Source organism: Ambystoma mexicanum, chromosome 4p, assembly GCF_040938575.1.
Source record: "Ambystoma mexicanum isolate Mex_15411 chromosome 4p, UKY_AmexF1_1, whole genome shotgun sequence".
NCBI lineage: Eukaryota > Metazoa > Chordata > Amphibia > Caudata > Ambystomatidae > Ambystoma > Ambystoma mexicanum.
In genome coordinates, this window is record NC_090927.1 from 555,454,734 (window position 1) to 555,479,399 (window position 24,666).

General features: G+C 49.5%; 1 protein-coding gene across 2 annotated transcripts in view; it reads right to left on the reverse strand.

Annotated features, from left to right (window-relative positions):
- CSMD1 (CUB and Sushi multiple domains 1) overlaps window positions 1-24,666 on the reverse strand; it is a 5,442,057-nt gene that overhangs the window by 1,706,091 nt on the left and 3,711,300 nt on the right. For both annotated transcript variants that reach the window (XM_069606098.1, XM_069606099.1), the window contains exon 27: window positions 11,192-11,383. In XM_069606098.1, coding sequence (XP_069462199.1) covers window positions 11,192-11,383 — 192 coding nt within the window. The remainder of the gene's footprint in view (window positions 1-11,191; window positions 11,384-24,666) is intronic.

The window sequence follows — 24,666 nt, forward strand, 5'->3', positions numbered from 1 at the left end:
CCCATAGTGCAACCACCTCCGGATGCAGCTGCACAGGGTGATAATAGCGACAGCAGTGACACTCCCACAATAGGGTAGCCGTGTGGGCCATGAGCCCATGGAGGTGTTTTATTTTCCCAGGATCCACGCAGGTGGGTTCTGGTGTGCATCCTGTCCTCGGACCTCCTGGGTGGCCTCCCCAACCCCCCCGGGCCCATCAATGGCCATTTTTGATTTTTTCTTATTTTCATTTTTATTTTGATTTCTTTTATTCCCAATTTTTTTGGGAGGATCTGTTGGCTCCGATCTGTTGGCTCCGATCTGTTGGCTCCGATCTGTTGGCTCCGATCTGTTGGCTCCGATCTGTTGGCTCCGATCTGTTGGCTCCGATCTGTTGGCTCCGATCTGTTGGCTCCGATCTGTTGGCTTCCGTGGTTCCTGTGGGCATACGCTGCATTGTGGCTGGGCACATGCAGGCTTGTAATGTATTTGGTTCAGATGCTTGGGTTTGAGTCACACACACCCCTCCTGCTTCCCGTTTCCATGGGCTTGCAAAGGGTGTGCCCAAGTGACAGTGAATTACACAGTGACGTTGGACTCCCATTAACTGTGTGGCCAGTCTGTAGTCAATACTGTGTATACATTCCTAGTGCATATTGCTGTTGTGTTGTACACTGCATGTTGCATTGATGTGTAACTCTTCTTCTGTGTCTACCTCCCAATTTGCAGGTCCCTTCCTCAAGTCCACACAAGGACCTCTAGTCTGGCGATGGGGACCATGTTGGCAGCAGTGCACCTACAACTCTACATGGCGCCAACACTGCACAGTTGGTAGTGGTGGGAGTGCAGGCATTTCCAGGTGGTGAGACTACTAATATGTTACATTTTTGATGTCATGTTAATGGTACTACGTGCTCAAGTATGTTGTTGGTCCGGCATTGCTGTGAGCATTTCAGGTGTTGCAGGTTTCTAATAGTGCCACTGTACATAGTGAGAGTGATGTCATGTTGTGGGGATTACTTTGTTTACCTGCAATTAGCATGTCATGGCACGGTGTGTCGTGTGGCAGTGCTGGGGTTGGGTTGGCTGACATGGCACTGTCCTCTTGTTGCATTTTGCAAGTGGGTATTCATTTTAGCTGCTTCAATGTGTAACTTCACAAAACTGCATTGGTGGTGTCTGTGTGGGTAGGGATGCACACATTGTGACACTTCCAGGTGAACAATCTCAGGCTGACATGGAATTCCCGGTTCATTCTCCACACATTCAGGATCAGTGTCAGGTTGAGTCATCATTGATTGTCAGATGGAATGTGCCAGGGCAGTGTGCACTCCACAGGGGTGTGATTTCTATGTGAAGTAATTAGCCACTAGCTGTGTACGGGCTGCCTCCCCCCGTGCCCTTTCCCCTCCCATGCGCAGCGGCTGTGCATGTGGTTGGGGATGTGGGGCCACCACCATGTCCACGGCCAGGCCCCGGCGTGTTGCAACGTTGTGCAGGACACATGCTGCCACTATGATCCTGCACACTACTGGGGGAGCGTATAACAGCTGCCCGCCAGAACGGTCAAGGGAGCGAAAGCGTGACTTCAGCACTCCGAATGTGCGCTCCACTATGCCCCTGGTTGTGATGTGGGCTGTGTTAAATCTTACCTGGGGTGGCGTGGTGGGGTTCCGAATTGGCGTCATCATGTGGGGGCTGAGAGGGTAGGCACTGTCCCCTGTGGAGGTGGGGATTGGTATCATTGGTGAGGTTGTGACCTTGCTCAGTATCCAACATGCATGCATGTGCAGTGGCATACATACTCACCAAGCAGCCATGTATCGCCATGCCGCCCAGCTTCTAGGTCCCGGCTTAGGGTGGACATTCGGTAAATGAAGCTGTTGTGGGTGGAGCCGGGATAGTTGGCATATACTGAGGTGATGATTCCCTTGGCATTACATGCTACCTGCACGTTGATGGAATGCCAGTGCTTGCGGTTCCTATAGATGTGCTCAGATGCCCTGGGGGGACGTAGAGCCACATGGGTGCAGTCGATGGCACCTAGCACTTTGGGGAATCGTGCCACTGCGTAAAAATCCAGGGCGGCAGCATGCCTTTCTGCAGGTGTTCTGGGCAGGTATATGTGCCTGCGGACTGATGGGCGTGCAGTCATGATGTTCAAGACCTGGTGTAGGCAGCGTGACTGGGTGGCCTGTGACACCCCACCCACTATGGCACTTGTCCGCTGAAATGATCCAGTGGCTAAGAAGTGCAGTACATTGAGGACCTTCTCCAGGGGGCTGAGTGCTTGGGAGCACAGGGTGGGTGATGTGAGGTCATCCTCCCACTCAGTCACCAGGTCCAGTATGATGTGTGGTGGAAACCTGTACCTCCCATACACCTGGTCATCAGGCATCCCGAAAAGGCTGGTTCTGGGTGTGAATATTCTGGCCCTGACTATCCTCCTCCTCCTCCTTTGGTAGCCCACTGCCACTGCTGCTAGGAACGGTATGTTCATCCTGGCGTCTGAGCTTGTTCTTGTTAAAGTCCGCGATTTATGCTTAGCGCGTGTTCTAGGCGAGCGTGTGACCCGCGCAGCCCTGGAATCCTGTTGCCAGTCCAATAGCGTGTGGAAATTCACACGCACCACGGGATACAGCGTGTGACCCGCGCAGCCCTGGAATCCTGTTGCCAGTCCAATAGCGTGTGGAAATTCACACGCACCACGGGATACAGCGTGTGACCCGCGCAGCCCTGGAATCCTGTTGCCAGTCCAATAGCGTGTGGAAATTCAGACGCACCACGGGATACAGCGTGTGACCCGCGCAGCCCTGGAATCCTGTTCCCAGTCCAATAGCGTGTGGAAATTCACACGCACCACGGGATACAGGTTCGCTGACGTACTTGCATGTGTAAGTGGCCGCGCACCCATTAAATACACGTACATAGGCCAATCGCGTGTACGCGCACTTTTGTCCAATTACACGCGATGACACTCTGACGTGCAGTATCTCCACGTGTGCCCCGTCATCACGTCCTGAGTGGGGAACACCCGTGCGGGTCACGTCACAGACGCGCTTACGCGCTGAGGGACTCTGGTCCAATAGAATCGCGTATGCGTGCTGACGCGCTTACGCGCTAAGGGCCTTTCCTCGGATTTCACGCTGACGTGCAGGATTTTCACGTGCCAAATCACTCCGTATCAAGCTGGCCACGCGAAAACACACGGAAGCCCACGCTCCTGCCCAGAAGGCCGAGTTACTGCCCCCCAGTGCCCCGAGCAGCCTCCCACGTGCCATCTGCTGCTGCCTGCCTGCCTGCCTGCTGCCACCGTGCCCTGCCATTTGGTGCCTGCACATCAGCCATCTGCAGGGGTCCAGTTGCTGTGTCCACCCCTGCTGGAACTGAAGACTCCCGACTGGTATTACATCGCTCCACAGCCCAGCCCCAGGACCCAGTTGCCCACCCACACCTGCCTCTGGGGTTGCCATGTCGGGCACTTCCACATCTGGCACCAGTGGCAACCCCAGGCCAGAGGGGCAGAGGGGCACCAGCTTCACTGTCACCGAAGTTGGTGTCCTGGTGGAGCATGTCCTGGGGCAGTATGATGCCCTCTTTGGATCGTCCCGCGCCAGCAAGGAAGGACGGCAGAGGATCTGGGCCGACTGTGTGGTTGCCATCAACGCGGAGGGGGTGGCAACCCGCGACGTCCTGAAGATCAAGAAGCGCTGGGAGGACTTGAGGTCCAGGACCCTTGTGAAGGCCCGGCGCCTCGTGGAGGGGGGCCGGGGCCGCATGAGTACCATCCAGATGAGGGTCCTGGAACGCGTACGCCCAGCGCTCCACGCCCAGATCCTTGAGAGGGAGGCCCGTCTGGAGTTGAGCGGTAAGTGTCCATGCATTACTGTGTGTGACAGGGCATGTTGCGGTGTGCTGGTTCTATGATACTTGCCTGTATGTGTGCCATAGCCCATGTATGCATGTATGTGTGCAGGGACATCATGGTAATGCATGTGCGACCAGTGATGTGTGATGCACATGGTTGTTGCATGTGTTGAAATGCCGCATGGGGAGCCCTAATCAGATTATGAACATGAGAGCATGCCAGTCTCTGTACCTGAACATGGGTGGGGGTGAGGGATGGGTGCTGATGCCAGGTACATATATGGTAGCCATGTCTGTGTGCCTGACCTGCGTGTCTGTGACTTGTGCATGCCATGGATGCATGACACATGTGTGTGACAATGCAGAGATTCAGTAAAGCAGCAAAATTACCCTTGTATCCGCTGTGTTTGGTGTGTTTGGGCCCAGATGGATGTGACTGAGGTGATGTGTGTGCATGTGATGGGCATGAGCCATGATGCATGTGAGTTACATATCATTGAATGTTTCAAGAGTCCATTGGACATGCATGGAAATGTCCATGGCATGCACCATGCCTGTTACTGTGTGTGTTTTGCCTGGACTGGCCCATGTGTTGTGGAGGGACATGATGGACGTGTACTTTGACAGTGGTGCTCATCTGCTATTGCTTCCTGTCTAGGGGACCATTGTACAGTGCCCTGATGCTTGTGTTCTTTGTCTCCCTCTACGCAGCGGCTAGTGAAGAAGAGGGCGGAGACGGCGCTGTGGAGCAAGGCGGCGGGGATGCCCCCACGGCTGCAGCGGAAGGGGTGGGTGAGCCCCCACAGGGGCCTGCTACGGTGGGAGACGGTGAGGAGCCATCCAGGTTGGTGGTTTGCACAGAGGAGGAGGAGGCCGCCACTGGGGCACACATGGGGCCTGGTGGGGGCATCCCTGCTGGTGCAAGTGGTGCAGTCCAGGGCCAGGGGCAGGAGGCAGCACAGGTCACCGTGGAGGGGCCTGTGCATGTCGCTGTCCCTGACCCTGTGAGTGCACCACCATGCACCAGCAGGGATGCCCCGTCCCAGGCCTGTCCGCAGGTAGAGGGGATGTCCATGTCACCTGACTCCCCTCCACCTGCGGACGTGGGAACCCCTGGCCGTGCGGAGAAGGTCCTGATTGGGGTCGCGTTGCGCACGGCTGCGATTCGTGATGCCGTGCGTGCTTCCCGGGAGGAGCACGCACGTCATCACGAAGTGCACCGTGCCGACGTGGCCCAATTGGGATCGGCCATGTTCGGGGGTTTCCTGCATGTGTTGGCCAATGTGGCGGCCCTCTCCTCCTCTGTGCAGGCTATCCACCAGTCGTTCTCCTTGCCGTCTTCCAGCCCAGATGCCACCAGGGCCCCCTGTGGACCTGCCCCGACCAATGCAGCCAGCTCGGTGGGGATCCCATCCCTGCCACAGTCGGGAGTCAGAGATCCAGCAGGGGTGGACACCAGAGCAACTGGACCCCAGCAGATGGAGGATGTGACGGCATCATCGGGCAGGGCACGTGCACGACGGCGTCGGTGGTTTCCATCAGCCTGGATGCCGTCGTGCTGGCACAGGCAGTTGCGTCGGAGGCAGCAGCAGGCTCAACGTGGGAGGCATCATGGCTCGGGGCCATCAACATCAGGGGTGCAGGCATCGGCCGGAGGGCAGGAGAACCCTGGAATGGGAGTGGCTTCCGTGTGGGAGAGGTTGTGCCAGCGGATAGGTGCGGAGCGGCAGCGGGCAGAGGAGGAACGGCTCACGATGGTCAGGGCAGAGGACTCCATGCGGAGGGCGCTGAGGCGGGCTGAGTGCCTCGAGGGTCTTCGCAGGGAGTTTGAGCTTGACACTGCGTTATCCCTGCGGGACCTCAGGGCCAGGGAACATGCCCGCCTCCAAGCCATTGAGCAGGAGTTCGAGGATGCCCTGGCCCATGACAACAACCAGTGAGCCGTCCGAATAGCCCGCTGCCTTTGTATATAGTTGTATAGTTAGGGTTAGGTTTCCTTTGTTTTTTTGAATTTTTTTTGGGTTGCGATTGGACAATGCACCACTTTTTTGTATATAGTTCCCTTTTTAGTTAGTAGTCAGTTAGGTTTAATTTGGTAGGGCTCATGGACCCAGGATTATCTTCTTGATTGGCTTATTTTATTTTTTCATAATTTTTTCATGGACATTCATCTTGTTTTGTTTGATTTGCTTTGTGTTTTTTCTTATTTGCTGTTCAATACATATTATTTTTTTAATCTTCAATGTGTCGTATCATCTCATTGCTTTCAGGCATGTCATGTTGGGTGTTTTGACATTCACTTTCAGCCATTGTGTGTGACAGACATGTGTTAAATTGCATTATTTACATTGGGGGTGTAACATGTAATTGCCTTTGATATGTGGTTGGGTGTGATAGTTGGTTGGGCCTTTTGGCAGGGGAGGATGGGCATTACGGACATGATTGGGGAATGTTGGGACCCAGGTGCAGGGGGGCATGGATTGGACATGGGTGGGGGCCTGCTGGCAGGTGCCCCACAGTGCTGGGGGGTGGGGGTGGTGAGAGACATGAGTTGGACATGGGTGGGGGCCTGCTGGCAGGTGCCCCACAGTGCTGGGGGGTGGGGGTGGTGGGAGACATGAGTGGGGCCCTGGTGGAGGGTGACCCTGGTGGCTGGGGTTTGGGGGTGGTGGGAGACATGAGTTGGACATGGGTGGGGGCCTGCTGGCAGGTGCCCCACAGAGCTGGGGGGTGGGGGTGGTGGGAGACATGAGTGGGGCCCTGGTGGAGGGTGACCCTGGTGGCTGGGGTTTGGGGGTGGTGGGAGACATGAGTTGGACATGGGTGGGGGCCTGCTGGCAGGTGCCCCACAGTGCTGGGGGGTGGGGGTGGTGGGAGACATGAGTGGGGCCCTGGTGGAGGGTGACCCTGGTGGCTGGGGTTTGGGGGTGGTGGGAGACATGAGTTGGACATGGGTGGGGGCCTGCTGGCAGGTGCCCCACAGTGCTGGGGGGTGGGGGTGGTGGGAGACATGAGTTGGACATGGGTGGGGGACTGCTGGCATGTGCCCCACAGTGCTGGGGGGTGGGGGTGCAAGGGGACATGTGTTGGTGTTCATTAGTTCAAGGAGACATGTGCCTTTGCTGGGGGGCATGCCCATGTTGGGTGGGCTGCCTGCGGGACATGACCAGGGATGCAGGGTAGTCCCCTGTGGTGTGGGCTGCCTGCAGGGGCCGTGGAGGGTGTACAGGGTACACCTGGGAGGACCCACACTGTCAAATCACATGTGGGACTCCCCGGCACCCCTGAAATACACGTACCGTGCAGAAATCGCGTGTAAAACTTCCCGCGCACCCCTGAAATACACGCGCCCAGGCTATTCGCGTGTAAGACTTCCCGCGCACCCCTGAAATACACGCGCCCAGGCTATTCGCGTGTAAAACTTCCCGCGCACCCCTGAAATACACGCGCCCAGGCTATTCGCGTGTGGAACTCCCCGCGCACCCCTGAAATACACGGGCCCAGGCTATTCGCGTGTGGAACTCCCCGCGCACCCCTGAAATACACGGGCCCAGCCTATTCGCGTGTGGAACTCCCCGCGCACCCCTGAAATACACGGGCCCAGGCTATTCGCGTGTGGAACTCCCCGCGCACCCCTGAAATACACGGGCCCAGGCTATTCGCGTGTGGAACTCCCCGCGCACCCCTGAAATACACGGGCCCAGGCTATTCGCGTGTGGAACTCCCCGCGCACCCCTGAAATACACGGGCCCAGGCTATTCGCGTGTGGAACTCCCCGCGCACCCCTGAAATACACGCGCCCAGCCTATTCGCGTGTGGAACTTCCCGCGCACCCCTGAAATACACGCGCCCAGGCTATTCGCGTGTGGGACTTCCCGCGCACCCCTGAAATACACGGGCCCAGGCTATTCGCGTGTGGAACTCCCCGCGCACCCCTGAAATACACGCGCCCAGGCTATTCGCGTGTGGAACTTCCCGCGCACCCCTGAAATACACGCGCCCAGGCTATTCGCGTGTGGAACTCCCCGCGCACCCCTGAAATACACGGGCCCAGGCTATTCGCGTGTGGAACTCCCCGCGCACCCCTGAAATACACGGGCCCAGGCTATTCGCGTGTGGAACTCCCCGCGCACCCCTGAAATACACGGGCCCAGGCTATTCGCGTGTGGAACTCCCCGCGCACCCCTGAAATACACGCGCCCAGCCTATTCGCGTGTGGAACTTCCCGCGCACCCCTGAAATACACGCGCCCAGGCTATTCGCGTGTGGGACTTCCCGCGCACCCCTGAAATACACGGGCCCAGGCTATTCGCGTGTGGAACTCCCCGCGCACCCCTGAAATACACGCGCCCAGGCTATTCGCGTGTGGAACTCCCCGCGCACCCCTCAAATTCACGCGCCCAGGCTATTCGCGTGTGGAACTTCCCGCGCACCCCTCAAATTCACGCGCCCAGGCTATTCGCGTGTGGAACTTCCCGCGAACCCCTGAAATACACGCGCCCAGCCTATTCGCGTGTGGAACTTCCCGCGCACCCCTGAAATACACGCGCCCAGCCTATTCGCGTGTGGAACTTCCCGCGAACCCCTGAAATACACGCGCCCAGGCTACCCGCGAACCCCTGTAATACACGTAGCCCGCTCCCCCAGGCCCGATCGCGTGAGGAACTTCCCGCGCACCCCTCAAATTCACGCGCCCAGGCTATTCGCGTGTGAAACTTCACGCGAACCCCTGAAATACACGTAGCCCGCTCCCCCAGGCCCGATCGCGTGAGGAACTTCACGCGAACCCCTGTAATACACGTAGCCCGCTCCCCCAGGCCCGATCGCGTGAGGAACTTCACGCGAACCCCTGTAATACACGTAGCCCGCTCCCCCAGGCCCGATCGTGTGTATAACTTCACGCGAACCCCTGTGATGCACGTACCCTGCAAATCGCGTGTGACACTTCCCGCGCATCCCGGTATACATGCACACGTATTTTTTGTCAGCGGGTGTCCGTGTTTGTGGGTACCCCTTTGCACGTCATTTTTCCTGGAGGGCCACAGTATGGGACATTCATCATGGCAGTATATAGGTGCTATTTGTTGGCGCACCTTTTGGCGCACATTTCTTACAGCCGCAGAGACGCTACCGCCTCCTTTCTTGTGGCGGTCGTGTTTGTGCCTGTGCGCTGGTTTGAGCGTGCGCTTTTTTCCCCTATTCTATTCCATGAATACGTGTTGTAGGCGAGCGTGTGGGCGTTCCGCGCACTTGTGCCCTGTACTTCCCCCGTGACGCCCACGTTTTGGCAAGTTGTTCCCCATTCCGAGTGTTACGCCCGTGTTCCGCCTACTTTTATTGCGTGCGCCGCGCTATGTGCGAATTTCGCTGTGGCCTGTGCGATTTTCGCTGTGACCTGGCGCACGCTGTTAGATGGCCTGTGCGCCAACGTGCGCCAACGTGCGCCGCGCACTTTTTTTTCGCACATCCGCTGGTTTTCTCGCGCACGGCCTTCCATGAATCGACGTGCGCTGCTTTTCGTGCGATTTTCGCACGTTCACTGCGATTTTCGCTATTCCACTGCGATTCGCACGTTTTTGCCCACTTGCGCCGCGCTAATTATTCCATGAATCGGCCTCTTAAACTGTACAGCTATGTGATGGGAATTGGGTGAAAAACCTTTGTGCTCCTATGCTGCTAAGGAAGGTGTCTAAAGCATGACCCACTAACAGGATCTAACCATATACTGCCTGGGATGATGAACAATCCATATAGGCTGGCTGACAAGTCCCACCATTTTATTGTGAGTGTTATTGACACAAATATTCAGATCACAGAGAAAAGTGAGATGCTTGGGTTTCGAAAATTAAAATGTTTACGGAGTTAGCTACTAATGGGATCTCTCAATCGAGTCCAGGTAGGGGATAGAATCATTGATGGCAGGTGATGGAGGTAGGTCCAACAGCATTACTATTTGGACTTTATATTACTGGGCACTATCTTTCTTTACATAATGTGTTTTTATAATATGGCCAGCACATCTCCTCGACACAAGTTTGATTCATAGCCAGAATATGATTATTAAGGGAAACAACAGCTTGAGCAATCGGAAATGATCAAATGAACCCATTATATCACTACCATTGAGCCCTGTCATTGGAACACTCTTGACACAACTTACAGAAGTAGGACTATTTATTTGTCAGGTCTATTGGCTGACAATCATTTAGCCAATGTTTTGCAGGCTTGGCAAAATATAAATATCTTGCATCCAAACCCTAACCGTTTTCCAGGGAGTGATAACCCAAAAGCAAAAGAAAACTCTGACCCAAGAAGACACAAGAAGACCTACGTTCAAAAGCCTGAGGCAGAAACCCAGAAACCTATGACACACCAGTAGAAATTGCACCTGGAACCAGACAATCACCAAAGGATCCAAACAAAGAGGTAATGTTCCAGTTGCGATACCTCATCTCCAACTATACTCCCTCTGCAATATTTCACTGACTTGCATAGGAGGGAGAGATACAAATGCCTGGCAGAAATGAACTTGAGTGTTTGGCTTGACACAGATTCCCTTGTGTATGTGCACCAAGAATTGTCTCAAAGTAAAAACATATTTCATTATACCCTTTTCCTTAAGGTAGCCCAGCACCGATGTTGAACTGTAAATCTTGCATTTGGTCAGCAGTAATGTCCCTGTGCTCTTGTATACACCTTTCCAATAAATAGTCCATTATTAAACCTAACATTCCTCACAATTCCAATCACTGTTATAATAATTATTTTATTATTAACAATGTATTGTTAGTATACGTATAAACCTTCAAATGAACTGCCTCCAGTATCCTATGGATATACATTTCACACAGATATCCAAAAGGAGATCTAAACTTGCTGAGCTGTTTTACCTCCAGACGTCCAGTGAGCCTTGGAACTTCTGTGATCTCACAGGTGACCCTAGCCATAATGCTTAGTATCACTTCAACAACAACAGCCAACTGCTTTGCTTTCCTATAGATACGATACAATCTACCTAATTCTTGTCAACTTACGTCCGTCTTGACATAACTTATATTGACTCTGGTCAAATTGAGATGATTACCTTCCATCACCTTACTCACTTGGTGATCTTCTATGCCTGCTAACGAAAACACTGCTACCAAAAGGTAAGCAAAGGAAAGATAAAGCAGCCCTTTATGCCTCGGAAGGAATGTTATACACTCTCTACCCTAGAGCCTGGTGAACAATAAACACAATGTGCTACTCTATACAGTAAGATGTGGGATGCTACTGGAAGAGTGCTAACACTGAATGCGTACGTTATCAGTACTCAAGTCAAGGCACGTTTCCTTTGAGTGCTTACCTATGCATGTTGGTGGGTCTGGTTGCCAAAAGAAACGATTATTCAACTGCACACATGTGGTTATTTCCTGTCCTTGAAGTTGATATCCAGGGTGACACTGAAAGGTAACTGTGTCTCCGGGCTCTCTACTGTCTCCATATCGAGTCCCGTTCTGTGGGGTCCCAGGATCATTGCAGGTTGCTGCGATTGAGGCTGAAAAAAATAACACATTTTCAACTGAGTAACTTATAACTACATAGGATGAAACAGTGAAAATATGTTCTTCCATGCATTCTCCATGAATGCACAAGCTTTATACAATTATTCCATTTTCGTCATATTTTTAATTTTATTTTATGTATTCTTTCAGGTAAGTGTACACATTACTTTTACTGGCCAGAAAACCGTTAGAGAATCAGAAGCACTTTTTGCACAGACGTGAAAAAAAACGAATGCGTGAACGTTATGTAATTTACATTTTTGAGAATAGACCAACATATAAACATAAATCAAGAGTAGAAATATCAACTTGTAACATGATACACACACATTCTCTCTCTGTGAGAAAAATCCTTGCCAGAGAGAAGTGCAGAAAAAAAGAATTGAGGCTCCCGAAGCAATATCATCTCTAATGTAGGGGCACAGGAGGAGCAAAAAAATGCACAGGGCCTACCACTGATATTGTCCTGCTTGCCTATGCAAGATGGTGATTGTGAAATAAGTGGTTATGGACAGCAATGAAAATGACCATTTCTGAGCCAAGGTCATACGTTTGGAAATTAAAACAAGAAAAAAAGTGGAGCAAAATATATATTTACATGTTTACACTTTTTCCTTATAAAATCAAATCTTGTCCCACTCTAATTCTAATCCACCTGTAGTGAAGGAAAGAGCACACTAATTTATATATGACACTTGGACAACAGTATTGTCCCTACTTGTCACTTTCACATGGGCCCACTAGAGCACATCTCAGGCACATCATGGAACCACACACTACTTAATGCTGGTAGCTTTGTTTTACTACAAACTACACATTAATTGATGCTGCTTTCACCCTGTTCTATAAGCACATACAGACTAAGGATGTACATCCATACAAGCACACATCTTTCCCTTACAACCCTTCCCCTAGTGAACTGCTTGTGAATCAAATAACTAAGCTATCTCTACTTATTAACTCTATTTCTGACTTTACTTCTATGTCTTTCTCTCCCTCTAATCTATACCTTACTACAACAGACTATGGTCTAGTCACACCCTGTTGGGGTCACAATTTTCTGATAGCAAGACAAAGCGAGGCAGCGTAAGGCCTCTATGCTGGGGATGGGTGCAGTACACATAACATAAAATAAATGGTATTCAGGTCTGAAATTGTTATTTATTTACCTGATTTACAAACATTATCTGGAGCATGTGGTTCATGAAACAAAGTGAATACTCTGTATCAAGACGCATGCACATTTTGTCACCAGGATCAATTGCACCTTGCACAATGTGCTCCTTATTCTGGATGTCCTTTGTGAATCTTGGCCTAAGTGTCCGCTGTGATCTCTTTGTTGGTACAGAGAGCAAGGACCAGGCTTCACAGCCTGGCATGTAGTGAAGTGAAAGCCAGATCAAGAAAGTCATGTTTGCAATCAGACGTCTTTTATTTTCTTTTTAATGTTTATTTATTTATCATATGCAAACAAAACATGACAAAAAAGTGGGACAATTGACCAATTAAAGGATTACTGATAAGTTCCTAAATGCAATAACCAAAAGTGAACCAGCCAAATTGGATTACCATAAAAGTAAAGAAAGATGAGAAAAAAGTAGATAAGAAAAGAAGAAAAGAGAAAACAAAGAGCAACACAGAGAAAAAATAGATCAAATTAACGGTGCAATTCATGAACAACTATAGAACAATCGCCAACAAGAATACTGTAATGGTAAAATAACATCAGCGGCCTAGGCAGAATTCTCTTCTACCTTAGATCTGTGAAGTATTAGTAAAATGCAGGGTGTATACAAAGAGGGGCCCACAAGCTCCCAGTATGCTTGTTATAGGCATAATGTCACAGATGTCTAGAGGTGAAGAATCTAACAATCACATCTGGATCTTTTTTAGGGGACTTGCTATAAAGTGAAATTCGCTTCCATAGCAACAGTTGATATCAAAGTCAAACTGGCAGATTCAAATTGTCTCAACATTAGCTTTTAGTCTAGTCCTGAAAATGTCTTTCGAGAAGGTAGAGACATTGAGATTTAAACAATCCTTAGGTCCCAAGATTAGATAACATTAACTTGTCTAGGATTTTTTAGGGTAACATCTAGCCCAAACAATCTCTACATCAGTTCTGTATACAAATCTTCACAGTGAGAAGCAGGACTTCTACAATAGGCCCTTCCTATGGGTTCAACCTGTGTTTGATAGGTGGGGAAACAGAACGTTCAGGACAGATGGTTCAAAGTTGATGCAGCAGCTTGAAGGTGCTTAATAGCAGCATAGAAGGATTTGAACAGCAGTGTCTTAAATGGCTTTCTCAAGTATCTTATCAGCTGTAGCATTCATTAATAATGGCTGAAAACAGTCAAATGCATGATGTGATGTTGTAGCTCGATCAAGGTTTGGTATGTTTCAGTGGTTTGAAACGATCTAGTGACCCACAAATTACAAGCAGGCTTCAAGGTTATTCCCCAAAAATGTAGTGTATCTGCCCAAGGAATGCTACGAGGATCAGGTGGCTCCACACTTAAGGAGAGGGATATGTAACTGTCAACAGCTCCAGCAAATCAACAAGCAATGCTTGCCTTCCGTTCTTTAGATATGTTTTTCCAGGTCTCCCATTTAGATCCAATGAAAAACTATTGCAAGATGGGTCCACGCTCTTTCCAATCAATTCTTAAAGGACAATAATCCAAGTTGAGTTGCGTGAGGCTGGGCATAGCTATGCATGCAGGCTGAATGCACATTAGTAGACAGCTTATTTTCTGTGCCAGAGCTCCCAGGCTACCTTAGCTCCACCCATGTCATGTATCCCTGATAACGAATGGCTCTGCCAGCAACTATGTTTCATTGTCCAGATCACCAGCTGCTCAAGAATATCCAGGAGTTTGTGCTGGGTTCAGGCCAGTCTATCAAAGTCTGCCGTCACATGCTGGTGATAGGTGACACGTTCAATTAGTGAGGACTTTATGCAATGGGATGAGCCCAACTGAAAACAGGTGATATTTTCCCAAAACATTTTTTTTTCATTTTTATAACCGAAAAATAAAAGGGAATGGTATTATCTGATTTTCTTTTTAAACACATATAACTCTGCTCTTGATAACACAACACAATTCTCCACTTGGAGTGTATTGAAATATATCTGCTTTGTTTTTTTTAATACATCTGCATTGTAGGACAATGACTACAGATTTTATGGACCATTGCATATAAAAATGAGTTTATAGATGCATTAAATTAAAATCCATTGCTGCCAGTGCAGCGGGTCGTGGACTAAACAGGCTTTCCTGAATTATATTTTCCATGGCCTTAATCATTTAGCACTAGTAGGGACATAGATATACATTTACATCTGTATCTTTTTAGTCCACCTTCCTATTGTCAATAGGGTCTGACAGGAAGATAACTTGAAAATGGCTACACAGACTCTCATTGGCAAAATGGAAGCTGCGTGCAACTTGTATTTCTAAAAAAGTGTCAATTTCACATTGTAGCCGTGGGTGTGTCTTTTGAATGTATATCCGAATTATTCACCCACTATAAGAATGGCACTGATTATGTTAGTTTCTCACTGAGGTAGACATCAACTCAGGTGTAACCACTAGCAGCACACTTTAACCTTAGAGCATATTTAGAAAGTCTGTCCCGTTAACTTAGCTCACTTCCTTGCAGAAGTGCACCTTCTGTTTTTTTTTTTTACAAAACAAACCAATTCAGGTGAGTAAACCTGCACTAATGTCCCCTTTGTCGCACAACTACAATAGCATGTACTGTTTTTGTTATACAACAATTCACAGCAAGCTATCATGTTGGCAAGACTCTAGTTTTGGATGGGGGAAGCTAGAAGCAAATAGAGATACCAGACAACACTACATTATGGTGTTAGGATTGAACTACTAAAGGAAACATAAAGAGACATCCCTCTTGTGGAGAAATCAAGAAAACTGAATTCATATTGCAAACATAGCAGCATCAGTACTGCTTGTAAACATGTTATACATAATTTGCAAAACATATATTTAGTTACAATGTATTTAATGTTGACAGTATACATTGCAACAGAAAGTGTGCCACACTCTCATCCGAATAGATCTTGATTTGGATTTCCTTAGTTTGGATTTATTTTTCCCTTTACTTGCCATTTTCTGTGGGTCAAGATTGTATTTTTAAACAATTCCTTTCCATTTAAAAGGTAATTTCAATTTTGGAAATTGAATAAGAAAAGAACACACACGTGCCTGTTGAAAATGATGCATGAATCAAAGCAGCACATCTTTCTCAAAGACATTCTTTTAACCGTGTAACATAAACACTTTTCAAATTAAACATGTACTTTTCAAAAATGTCAATACAAGGTGTTGGCGCATAAATGTAGCTCAGTGGAGTTGAGCAAAAACCATGTATATTATAGTAGTCGATGGCAACTGGGTCACGTGCATCTTCTCAGTAACAGGTCTTGATTCCGCCTCTTTGTATTATTCTGTCATTGCACTTTGCTGAAATATGAACACTCTGTTTGTGCCTTAGCTGAGGTTAGTTACCTCGTCTGGCAATTTAATGGAAAGAGTCCCAGATGGCCAGGTTTGACATAATAATTTTCTTTTAACTATGAAGTATGTGCTTATTTGTGTTACATTTTTCCAGAATGATAGAATTAGGACTTTAGCCTTGGTGAAACAAAGTCAGACCCTATAGCAGAAGATGACAGCATGAAGACTAGAAGACAGACAGTAGAACATGCTCCAGAGTTTGAGAAGGGAAAAGGGCAGCACTTTTAAGGGCAATTAGGAGAGGTGTACATGGATGCTTAAGAAGGTGTTTCCAAGCACCAAAAGGCAGGTGGGTAGGGAACAATGGGAGTAAATACAATGGAGACAAAAAAAAAACAGCAAACATAAAAACGTGGTCCTACTAGGCCTTGTGACATTTGGACATGCAAGTGCAGTGAAGAGAAGTGCAGGAGATAAGGAAGGGAAGGGCGGTGGGGGAGCAAGGAATGGACAAGTGCTGGTGAGTCCAGGAGGGAAGTGCTAAAGGCTGCCAGGGAAGGAGGCCACTGGCTAAGTGCTGGGCAGAGGTATCCCAAGGGTAGGATGCACAGCCAGCAAGCAGGGGGCCCACACGGGTAGTACTGAGGTGGGAGGGTACTGGTGTTGACCTGGAAGAGGGCCAGGTAACCTTTGAGATTCATGAAGGACCAGGCTACCAGTCTCAGAGGCAATGGGGTGGTTAGCACGGAAGGGAAAGAGGAAAGATGTAGAGAAAAGCAGAGTTTTAAGAAGTTTTCAGAACTTTTTTTTTTAAACTCTTTTTATTGTTTAACAACAGTGGTCTTGACAGCTACAGCAACTCTCTCACACCAATTCACACAAATCGACAAGCAGAAAAAGAAAAAGACCTTTACAATTGACATATGGATTCATCATCATCTGAGAGCAAATCACATAGATACATACGGAAGGGACCCCATATGTTCTTAGGCCAGCTTGCACTCGAGAGAATCAAAACATATTGTTCCTCACACTTGTTGACATATGTCAGTTCACGAAAGAAAGTGGTCATGCTTGGCGGTGTGGACATTTTCCAGGTTTGTAGGATACACTTCTTCGCCACTGCGCATGCCACATTGAATAGTCTCGTGGTTTTCTCCGAGCACTTGCCAATGTCTCCAAACAAGTATTTCTGGGGGGTTAATAGCAGGGGTATATGCGTGATTTCAGCCAATAGCTCAGCCACCTCCCCCCAGAATTTCAGAAGGGCAGGGTACTCCCAGTACATGTGAAAGGAGCCCGCAGACTGAGCCCCGCATTTGGGGCACTCCCCCCCATGCTCTGCACCAAATTTTGCCATCTTAGCCGGCGTGTAATGCAACCTGTTTAAGAGTTTAAATTGTATCAAGCGTAGACCCGCATTTAATGAAACATTTTTCATCAGTGCACATTATCTGCTCCACTTATCTTCCGGGATGGGCATTTGCAGGTCTGTTTCCCATTTGTCTTTGAACTGGTTTATTGTAGAGGTGTGGGTTTGCACTGCTGCATACAATTTAGAGATACCCAGTCTGCATTCATGGTGATGAGCTGTGTGCAGGGGTGTTGGGGAGGTTCATCTGGGAACAATGGCCACCTCTTCTGAAACGCGGCCCTTACTCTATAGTATTGCAATATTTTGAGTGGTCCACCCCCCATCGCTCTCACGAAATCCTCCTTAGTTGCAAATTTACCATCTATAAAAATATTGCCCACCCTCATTTCCATGTGGGGGTCCCAGGCCTCCTGAATACCCACATCAAACGTGGGGGGGATACCCGGAAAGATCCACAGGGGGACCTCCGAGTTATATGGTGTCTCCAGCTTTAGCCTCTTAAACAATGCGCCCCAAGCACGGACTGTGCAGCTGACCCGGTCATAATCGCAAGTGTCCCTGCATCTTGTATTGAATATGACTGACCTAATGTCCACTGGGGATATAGTGTGCGCCTCCACCCACGTATGTGGTGTTTCCCCAGAGACCTCATACCAATACTTCGCAAATTGTGCCTGGCAACCAGGTAATAAAGCTCAAAGTCTGGAGCAGCCATACCTCCGGTATCATAGGGCTCTGTCATTTTTTCCCACCCAATTCTCACCGCCTTACCATTCCACATGAAGGTTACTATTAACGACCATAGCTTAGTAAAAAATTCTCTGCCCGGCCATATTGGTATGTTTACAAAAAAATATAATAGTTTGGGGAGGACTATCATTTTGAGCAAGGCGATTCGGCCATATAAGGATATGGGGAGGCGTCCCCAGATCTGTAGCTTACTGCTCAACGTCTGCAGTGCCTTCTCGTGGTTATTCGCGTAAAGGATTTGCCTATCTCTGGACACTAGCACCCCAAGGTATCTGATATGCTGTTCTGACCGTTTCAGGCCGCACATATTCATAGGGCATTCAGTGGACGGCGTGAGCGGAAATACTTCCGACTTGGCTAAGTTGATGACATACCCCGAATACTCTGCAAACTCATGTATGTCTGTCATAATGGGCTCTATGTTTTTCTCTGGTTCGCGGACGTATAGGAGTGTATCATCCGCATAGAGCGAAATCAGTTGGATCGCGCCTTTCATGTTTATTTCCCTGTCCCTATGCCTTAGTCTAACAGCAGCTACCATTGGCTCGATAGTGAAGGCAAACAAAATGGGCAAGAAGGGGCATCCCTGTCTTGTGCCCCTCCCTAATTGAAACATCTCGAAGATGGTTCTGTTGGTGCATACTCTGGCTCCTGGAGCGGCATAGAGCAGCCGTACATACCCAATGAAAGTAGGTCCCACCCCAAATGTTTCCAATACACTAAAGAGATATTTCCAGGACACGGAGTCGAACGCTTTTTCGGCATCAAGGGCACCGGCAGCAGCACTCCTCCTGGGATCAATCTGGGCCATTATACCAAATAATCTACGGAGGTTCAATGCAGTGGATCGCAGGGGAATGAACCCATTTTGATCAGGATGGACCAATGTCGAGATCAATGGTACCATCCGGTTCGCCAGAACCTTGGCAAATATCTTGGCATCGACATTGATAAGTGATAAGGGCCTGTATGATGACATGTTGCTAGGTGGGTGTTGGGGTTTAGGTAATACGGTTATGATGGCTTCCCTCATTGTCGGGGGTAGTATGCCTCCCTCTAGGGCTTCCTCCCAGGCCCCAGTAGCATGGGAGTTAGTTTAAAAATCAGCCCCCAGCCCATCGGAACCCGGTGCTTTGTCTGACACCAGCCCCATGATTGCTTCTTCCATTTCCTCCACAGTGATTGGTTGATCTATGGCCAATTTGTTTTCAAGTGGGAGTTGTGGGAGCCCTAATGATGTTAAGTATGCCATAATCTCAGTGGTCGTTTTGGTATCCCTGTTGGAATACAGTGTTTGATAAAATTGGACAAATTCACCATTTATACCCACCTCGCTTGTTTTGACCTCGCCATTCGCATCTTGAATACTAGTAATAGGTTGTGGCTGTCGCTCCTGCTTAATCAGATTAGCCAGTGTTCTACCCGCCTTATTGCCCTCGCCATACCTGTGTGCTCTGAACAGGCTGGCATATACTGTGTTTCTCTGGTGGCCAGGTCATTGAAATCACGGATGTGTTCATGGATTTCGGCTAGGGTGTTCCTATCGTGTGTGCGACTATAGGTTTCCTCAAGGTTGTTTGGGGCATTTTCCACCTCCTCCAGCTCCCTCCTCACTCCCCTCAGGAGGCCAGTAGATTTCGACAGGAGTGCTCCTCTAGCCCAGTCCTTGAAAGTCTCCCAGACAGTGGAGACCCGCGTCACCGACCCAAGGTTATTAGTAAAGAATTCTGTTATTACCTCGTGTAGGGATTCTACTACCCCAGGGTCACCAAGCATCCCACCCGGCATTCTCCATCTCCTAGCTGGTCTGGGAACATCCCTCAACCAAAACTCCAGTGTGACTGGGCAGTGGTCAGACATAGTATGAGGTAAGATTTCACAGCTGTGCAGCATCTCGGAAAGGCCCTGTGATGCAAAGAAATAGTCTATTCGTGACTCACTGTTGTGGACGGATGAATAGTAGGTGTACCGTCTAATGTCTGGGTGTAATGTGCGCCATACATCTATTAGTGCCATTTGTGAAAGAAGTTGCCCCAGCGTCTGCGCCACTCTAGTGGGTGTCCTCATTTTCACACTAGATCTATCTGTTGTAGGGTCCAGGGCCATGTTACAGTCCCCCCCATATTATGGAAGAAGCGTAAAGTTTGTTAAGGGTTTCATATATATTTAAGTAGAAGTCTGGGTCGTCTATGTTAGGGCCATATGTATTCACCAATGTTACATGTTTCCCAGCCATTTCCCCCCATTCAGAACATATCTGCCCTGCACGTCCACCTTGTGTCCCGCTACCCAGAACCCCAGCGAGGGGTGTATGAGAGTGATAACCCCCCTGGACTGAGACGAGTAATTTGTATAATACTGTGTCTTCCCCCATTTGGGCATCACATTTTCGTTCACTGCACCTATTGCATGAGTTTCTAGCAGCATCACGACTTGAGGGTGATGTCTAGAAACATAATTGCCAACCTTCCTGGCCTTCATTGGGTTGTTCAATCCCCTTACATTCCAAGACAGAACTGATATTTTCAACCCCCCTGTACCGTTATTTCCATATGTATTATTACCTGCCATGTCATCCACCGTTCCCAATATTCACATTACAGGAGCAGCAATCGCAACCCCGAGACCACATACTCTTCAAAACAAACTTAAAAACAGTGCAACTTTCCCCCCTCCCCCACTTTGCCGATAGCTCAGCATAGCTAACTGTTTCCTGGTATCTTGGCCCCCCACTCGCATCATCTCCCCAAACTTGACGATGCTGCCCATTGACACGCAAAACTTGTCCGATGGGCTTTTTAACTGAGCTTGTGGACCTTTCCATATGGTCTGCTAATGTTGCCATCTGGGCACCCACGGAGGAGGCTCCACAGCCCGACAACAACGGATCTTGTTCCAGTTCAGTTGTGCTGACTTATGAAGACAGAGTCACTGCAGGGAAGGCGCAGACTCATCTGCCCGCCAAATCAATTCAGTCCTCACCAGGATTGGGTCTCACATTTTGATCCCTCATTCGGTCTCTAGGGGGAAGCAGGATGGAGGCCTCCACATATGCCATGGCCTCTGAAGGGTTTTCAAAGAAGTGGGCTCTCACTCTGTGTTGAATTCTCATCTTCACCGGGAAAATTAAAGCATAAGGGACACCACAGAGCCGTAGTTGTTTCTTAACCATTTCATAGGACCTGCGCTGCGCTTGTATGGTCGCGGAAAAGTCAGGATATATATGAATTCTGTTCTCTAGTGTTCCTTTTGCTCTGGATAGATGGAGTATTGTGTCCCTATCTCTGTAATTTAGAAGGCGCGCAATGATGGTGCGGGGTGGTGCTCACGGCTTTGGAGGAGGTGCAAGCGTGTGGTGAGCTCTCTCGCCGAGGAAGTGGTTCGAAAGGGATTCTGCTCCCAGCACCGATTTCAGTAGTTCTTCCACCTGTCTTTCCATGGAGCCCTTGCCAAACAATTCCGAGACCCCAACAATGCGAACGTTATTTCTGCGGGACCTAGATTCAAGATCTTCGCACTTGTTCTGGGTTTTGCGCAGTTCGGTTTGAAGAAGAGCTATATCTCGGCCATGCTGAGAAATCACATCTTCATTTGAGCTTATTCTGTTTACCGCCTCCGAAATGCGTGCGCTTTCCTTTTCCACCCGGGCCTTCAGGGACCCAATCGTCGCCACTATATCGTCCAACTTGACGTTGACAGCCAGGAACGCATTTTGTACAATTGTTGCCAAGCGGTCCAAAGACTCGGCATCTCATTTTTCGGATATTTGTGGTGCCCCTCCTGATGCCTCCTGTGGCTGGGAGCTGGTAAAGGAATCCATTGGGCCGGTCTTTCTTCCCCCTACAGCTTTCTTCTCAGTGCGGCCCACTATGCGACGTTGTCACTTTTGGGGTGGACTGTGCTCTCCCACGTATGCATGTTGCTGGCGACCAGTGTTGGATTATGCTGTATGGTGGCAGCACAGCCTTTGTCCCGCATCCAGGCTCAGGGCGCACCGCAATGCCGGTGTGGGGATAGCTTCAGCCTCACCCCAGACGTACACTCTCACCCCAGGGGTGTTTTTGTTAGACTCCCGCAGTATTTGTCCACAGCGGCAAGTAATCTTTATCCCTGGGAGACACCGGGGGTAGGGTGTACCGCTTCAAAAAATGATCATCGGTGCCAGGCTGCATTCCCTCCCGCAGCGTCAACCCCCCTTCGATGGTGCTGTGGCGGCAAGATTCTTCTAAATCAATTTTGTAATGTTCTCCCCCACTCTCGTGAGGATCCAGATGTATCGTGCACGGAGGCACCGTTCCCTTGCGTCCCCCCTCCCCAGCGGCCCACTTACTTCACCAGCAACATCCCAGGTGGACTTAGCCGCGGGGGGGGAACCGGATCTGAGGGGAACACATTGCTGTCACGTCGTACCCTCGAGCACTTGGTAGGATATTTTCGCCGGAGCCTGGTGCAGGAAGGTCCGAGTACTTGTCTTCGCACAGGCAAGAAGAGAAAGCAGAGTGTCGCCGCCCTCCGGCAGTGTTTGTGTGTTGGTGGGCTGCCCCTCCCCCACCTGGCCGACCTGCCGGTGTGAGCCCTGGGCTCGAATGGAAGTCGTCTGGAACTCACGGGCGGTTACTCCGCAGCTCTTCGTCCGCTACAAACCTTCCCCCTTGATATTCTGCACATGTCCGTCAGCCAATTCAGAACTGGAAGGATTTATAGATGAAAGGATTTCGATCGAGCCGGAGCTCTCCACCTAGGTGGCCATCTTAGATGTGCGCAACAGCACCCCCCCAGAAGTTTTCAGAACTTAAAGGGGTCCAGCTCAAGTCTGAGAGGGGAAAGGAGGCTATTCCAGAGAGATACGCCAGCCGAAGAGAGTTGGAATTAGAGGAGCAGAGGTCTCCAGCAGGGATGTATTTAGGGAGAGAAATGTGGAGGTAACGAGAACAATGGCCCCAGAAAGCATTGTGGGTGATCCAGAGGGTCTTTTATTTCATCCTCTCAGCCAATGGGAGCCAGTGGATAGGTTTAAGGGCTGGAGAGATATGGTCCCAGGGCCTGAGGCCAAAGATTAGTCTTGCAGCCCTATTTTGGATTAGCTGAAGCGGGCATAAGGATGAAAGGGGGAGATAGAGGAAGAGGCTGTTGTAGTCCAGCCTAGAGAGGACCAGAGCTCTGGAGACATTGAGCTTCTGGGAGAAGGTGAGGAAAGGGAGAATGCCTCTAAGGAAGTGAAGCTGAAAGTGGGCCTTCTTGCCAAAGTCTATGATGTGAGGGGTGAAGGAGAGAGAGGAGTTGAAGATTCCCCCAAGGTTTTTGCCTCGCGGGGTGGTGAGTGTAGAGGGCCCATGGAGGGTGGCCAGAGGGTAGACAGGAAACAGTGTGCAGGTGTCCCAATTAGAAGGATTGCCATCTTACTGGCATTAAGACTGAGATTGTTAGATGCACACCATGCCTGGATAGCAGTTAGGCAATCAGGGATGAGAGAGGGGGAAGAGGAGGTAGTAGAGAGAAGTTTGAAGGAGAGCTGTGTGTGATCATCACAACAATGGAAATGAGGAGTGAAGGAGGAGATTAGGTGAGCAAGGGGGTGAGCTAGATATTGAATAGCCACATTGATAGGATAGAGCCTTGGGGAACACTGCTGGTAAGGAGTGAGGTGGTGGAGGAGAAAAGGCCCATTTGTATCTGGGAAGGGTGGTTACTGCAGAAAGAAATCAGCCAGTCCAGTGCCTGGTCCGTAATGCCAACGGAATCATAGAGCCATTTTCAGAGGATAGAATGGTTGACCATGTCGATAGCAGAGGAGAGATCAAGGAGAATGAGAAATGCAGGAGAGTTAGAGTCTAGATTTTCTTAGCTTGTCTTCACAGGTGTTCAGGAGAGTAGTTTCTGTGCCTCTTGATGCCCGAAATCCAGATTGATGGTGATGGAGGCAACCAACAAGTTCAGTATGACGGATCAGTTGGTGGAGGACCAACTTCTCCAGGAGTGAAGGGGCTGGTAGAGATAGGGCGATAATTAGCCAGGCAGGAGGGGTTAGCATACATCTTTTTTAGGAGAGGGTGCACAAGGCCGTGATTGAGGGATACTGGGAAAGAGCCAGTGGTGATGGAGTGGTTACAGAAATTGGCAAGATCCAGGGCAATTAACGAGATGTTGTCTTTACTGGTTCTGAAAGAGCATGGGAGCGCCTGTTTGGAGGAGACATTCATAGAGCGGACAACTTTAGAGACATCATCAGGTGTAATGGGCATGAGGGAGCAGAGTGTGGCTGGGTCTGGGAGGGGAGCCAATGAAAGTAGGTGGGTAGAGGCGGGAGCTGAGATGGGTGTGGAGGAGAGTGAGGAGAGGATGACCTGAGTTTTAGAAGTGAAATGGGAGGCCAGCATGGTGCAGAGAGCCTGGGAATGTAGGAGAGAGGTGGAGACTGCAATTGAAAAGGTGAATTCCTTGCAGATTTTGAAAAATGCAGCCATGTTGTTAGTGGCTCCAGTGATGTGGGCTTAGATGTGGATCCTTTTCTTGGTGCAGATAGAAAAACAATAGTGCCTTTGGAGCAGGTGACAGGGCAGTTTGTCAGCGGATGAACCCACAGTCTTCCACTTCCATTCAGCAACTCTGCACTTACGTTTTAGCGAAGCTAGATCAGAGTCTTATCAACCATTACACTTGAAGGCAG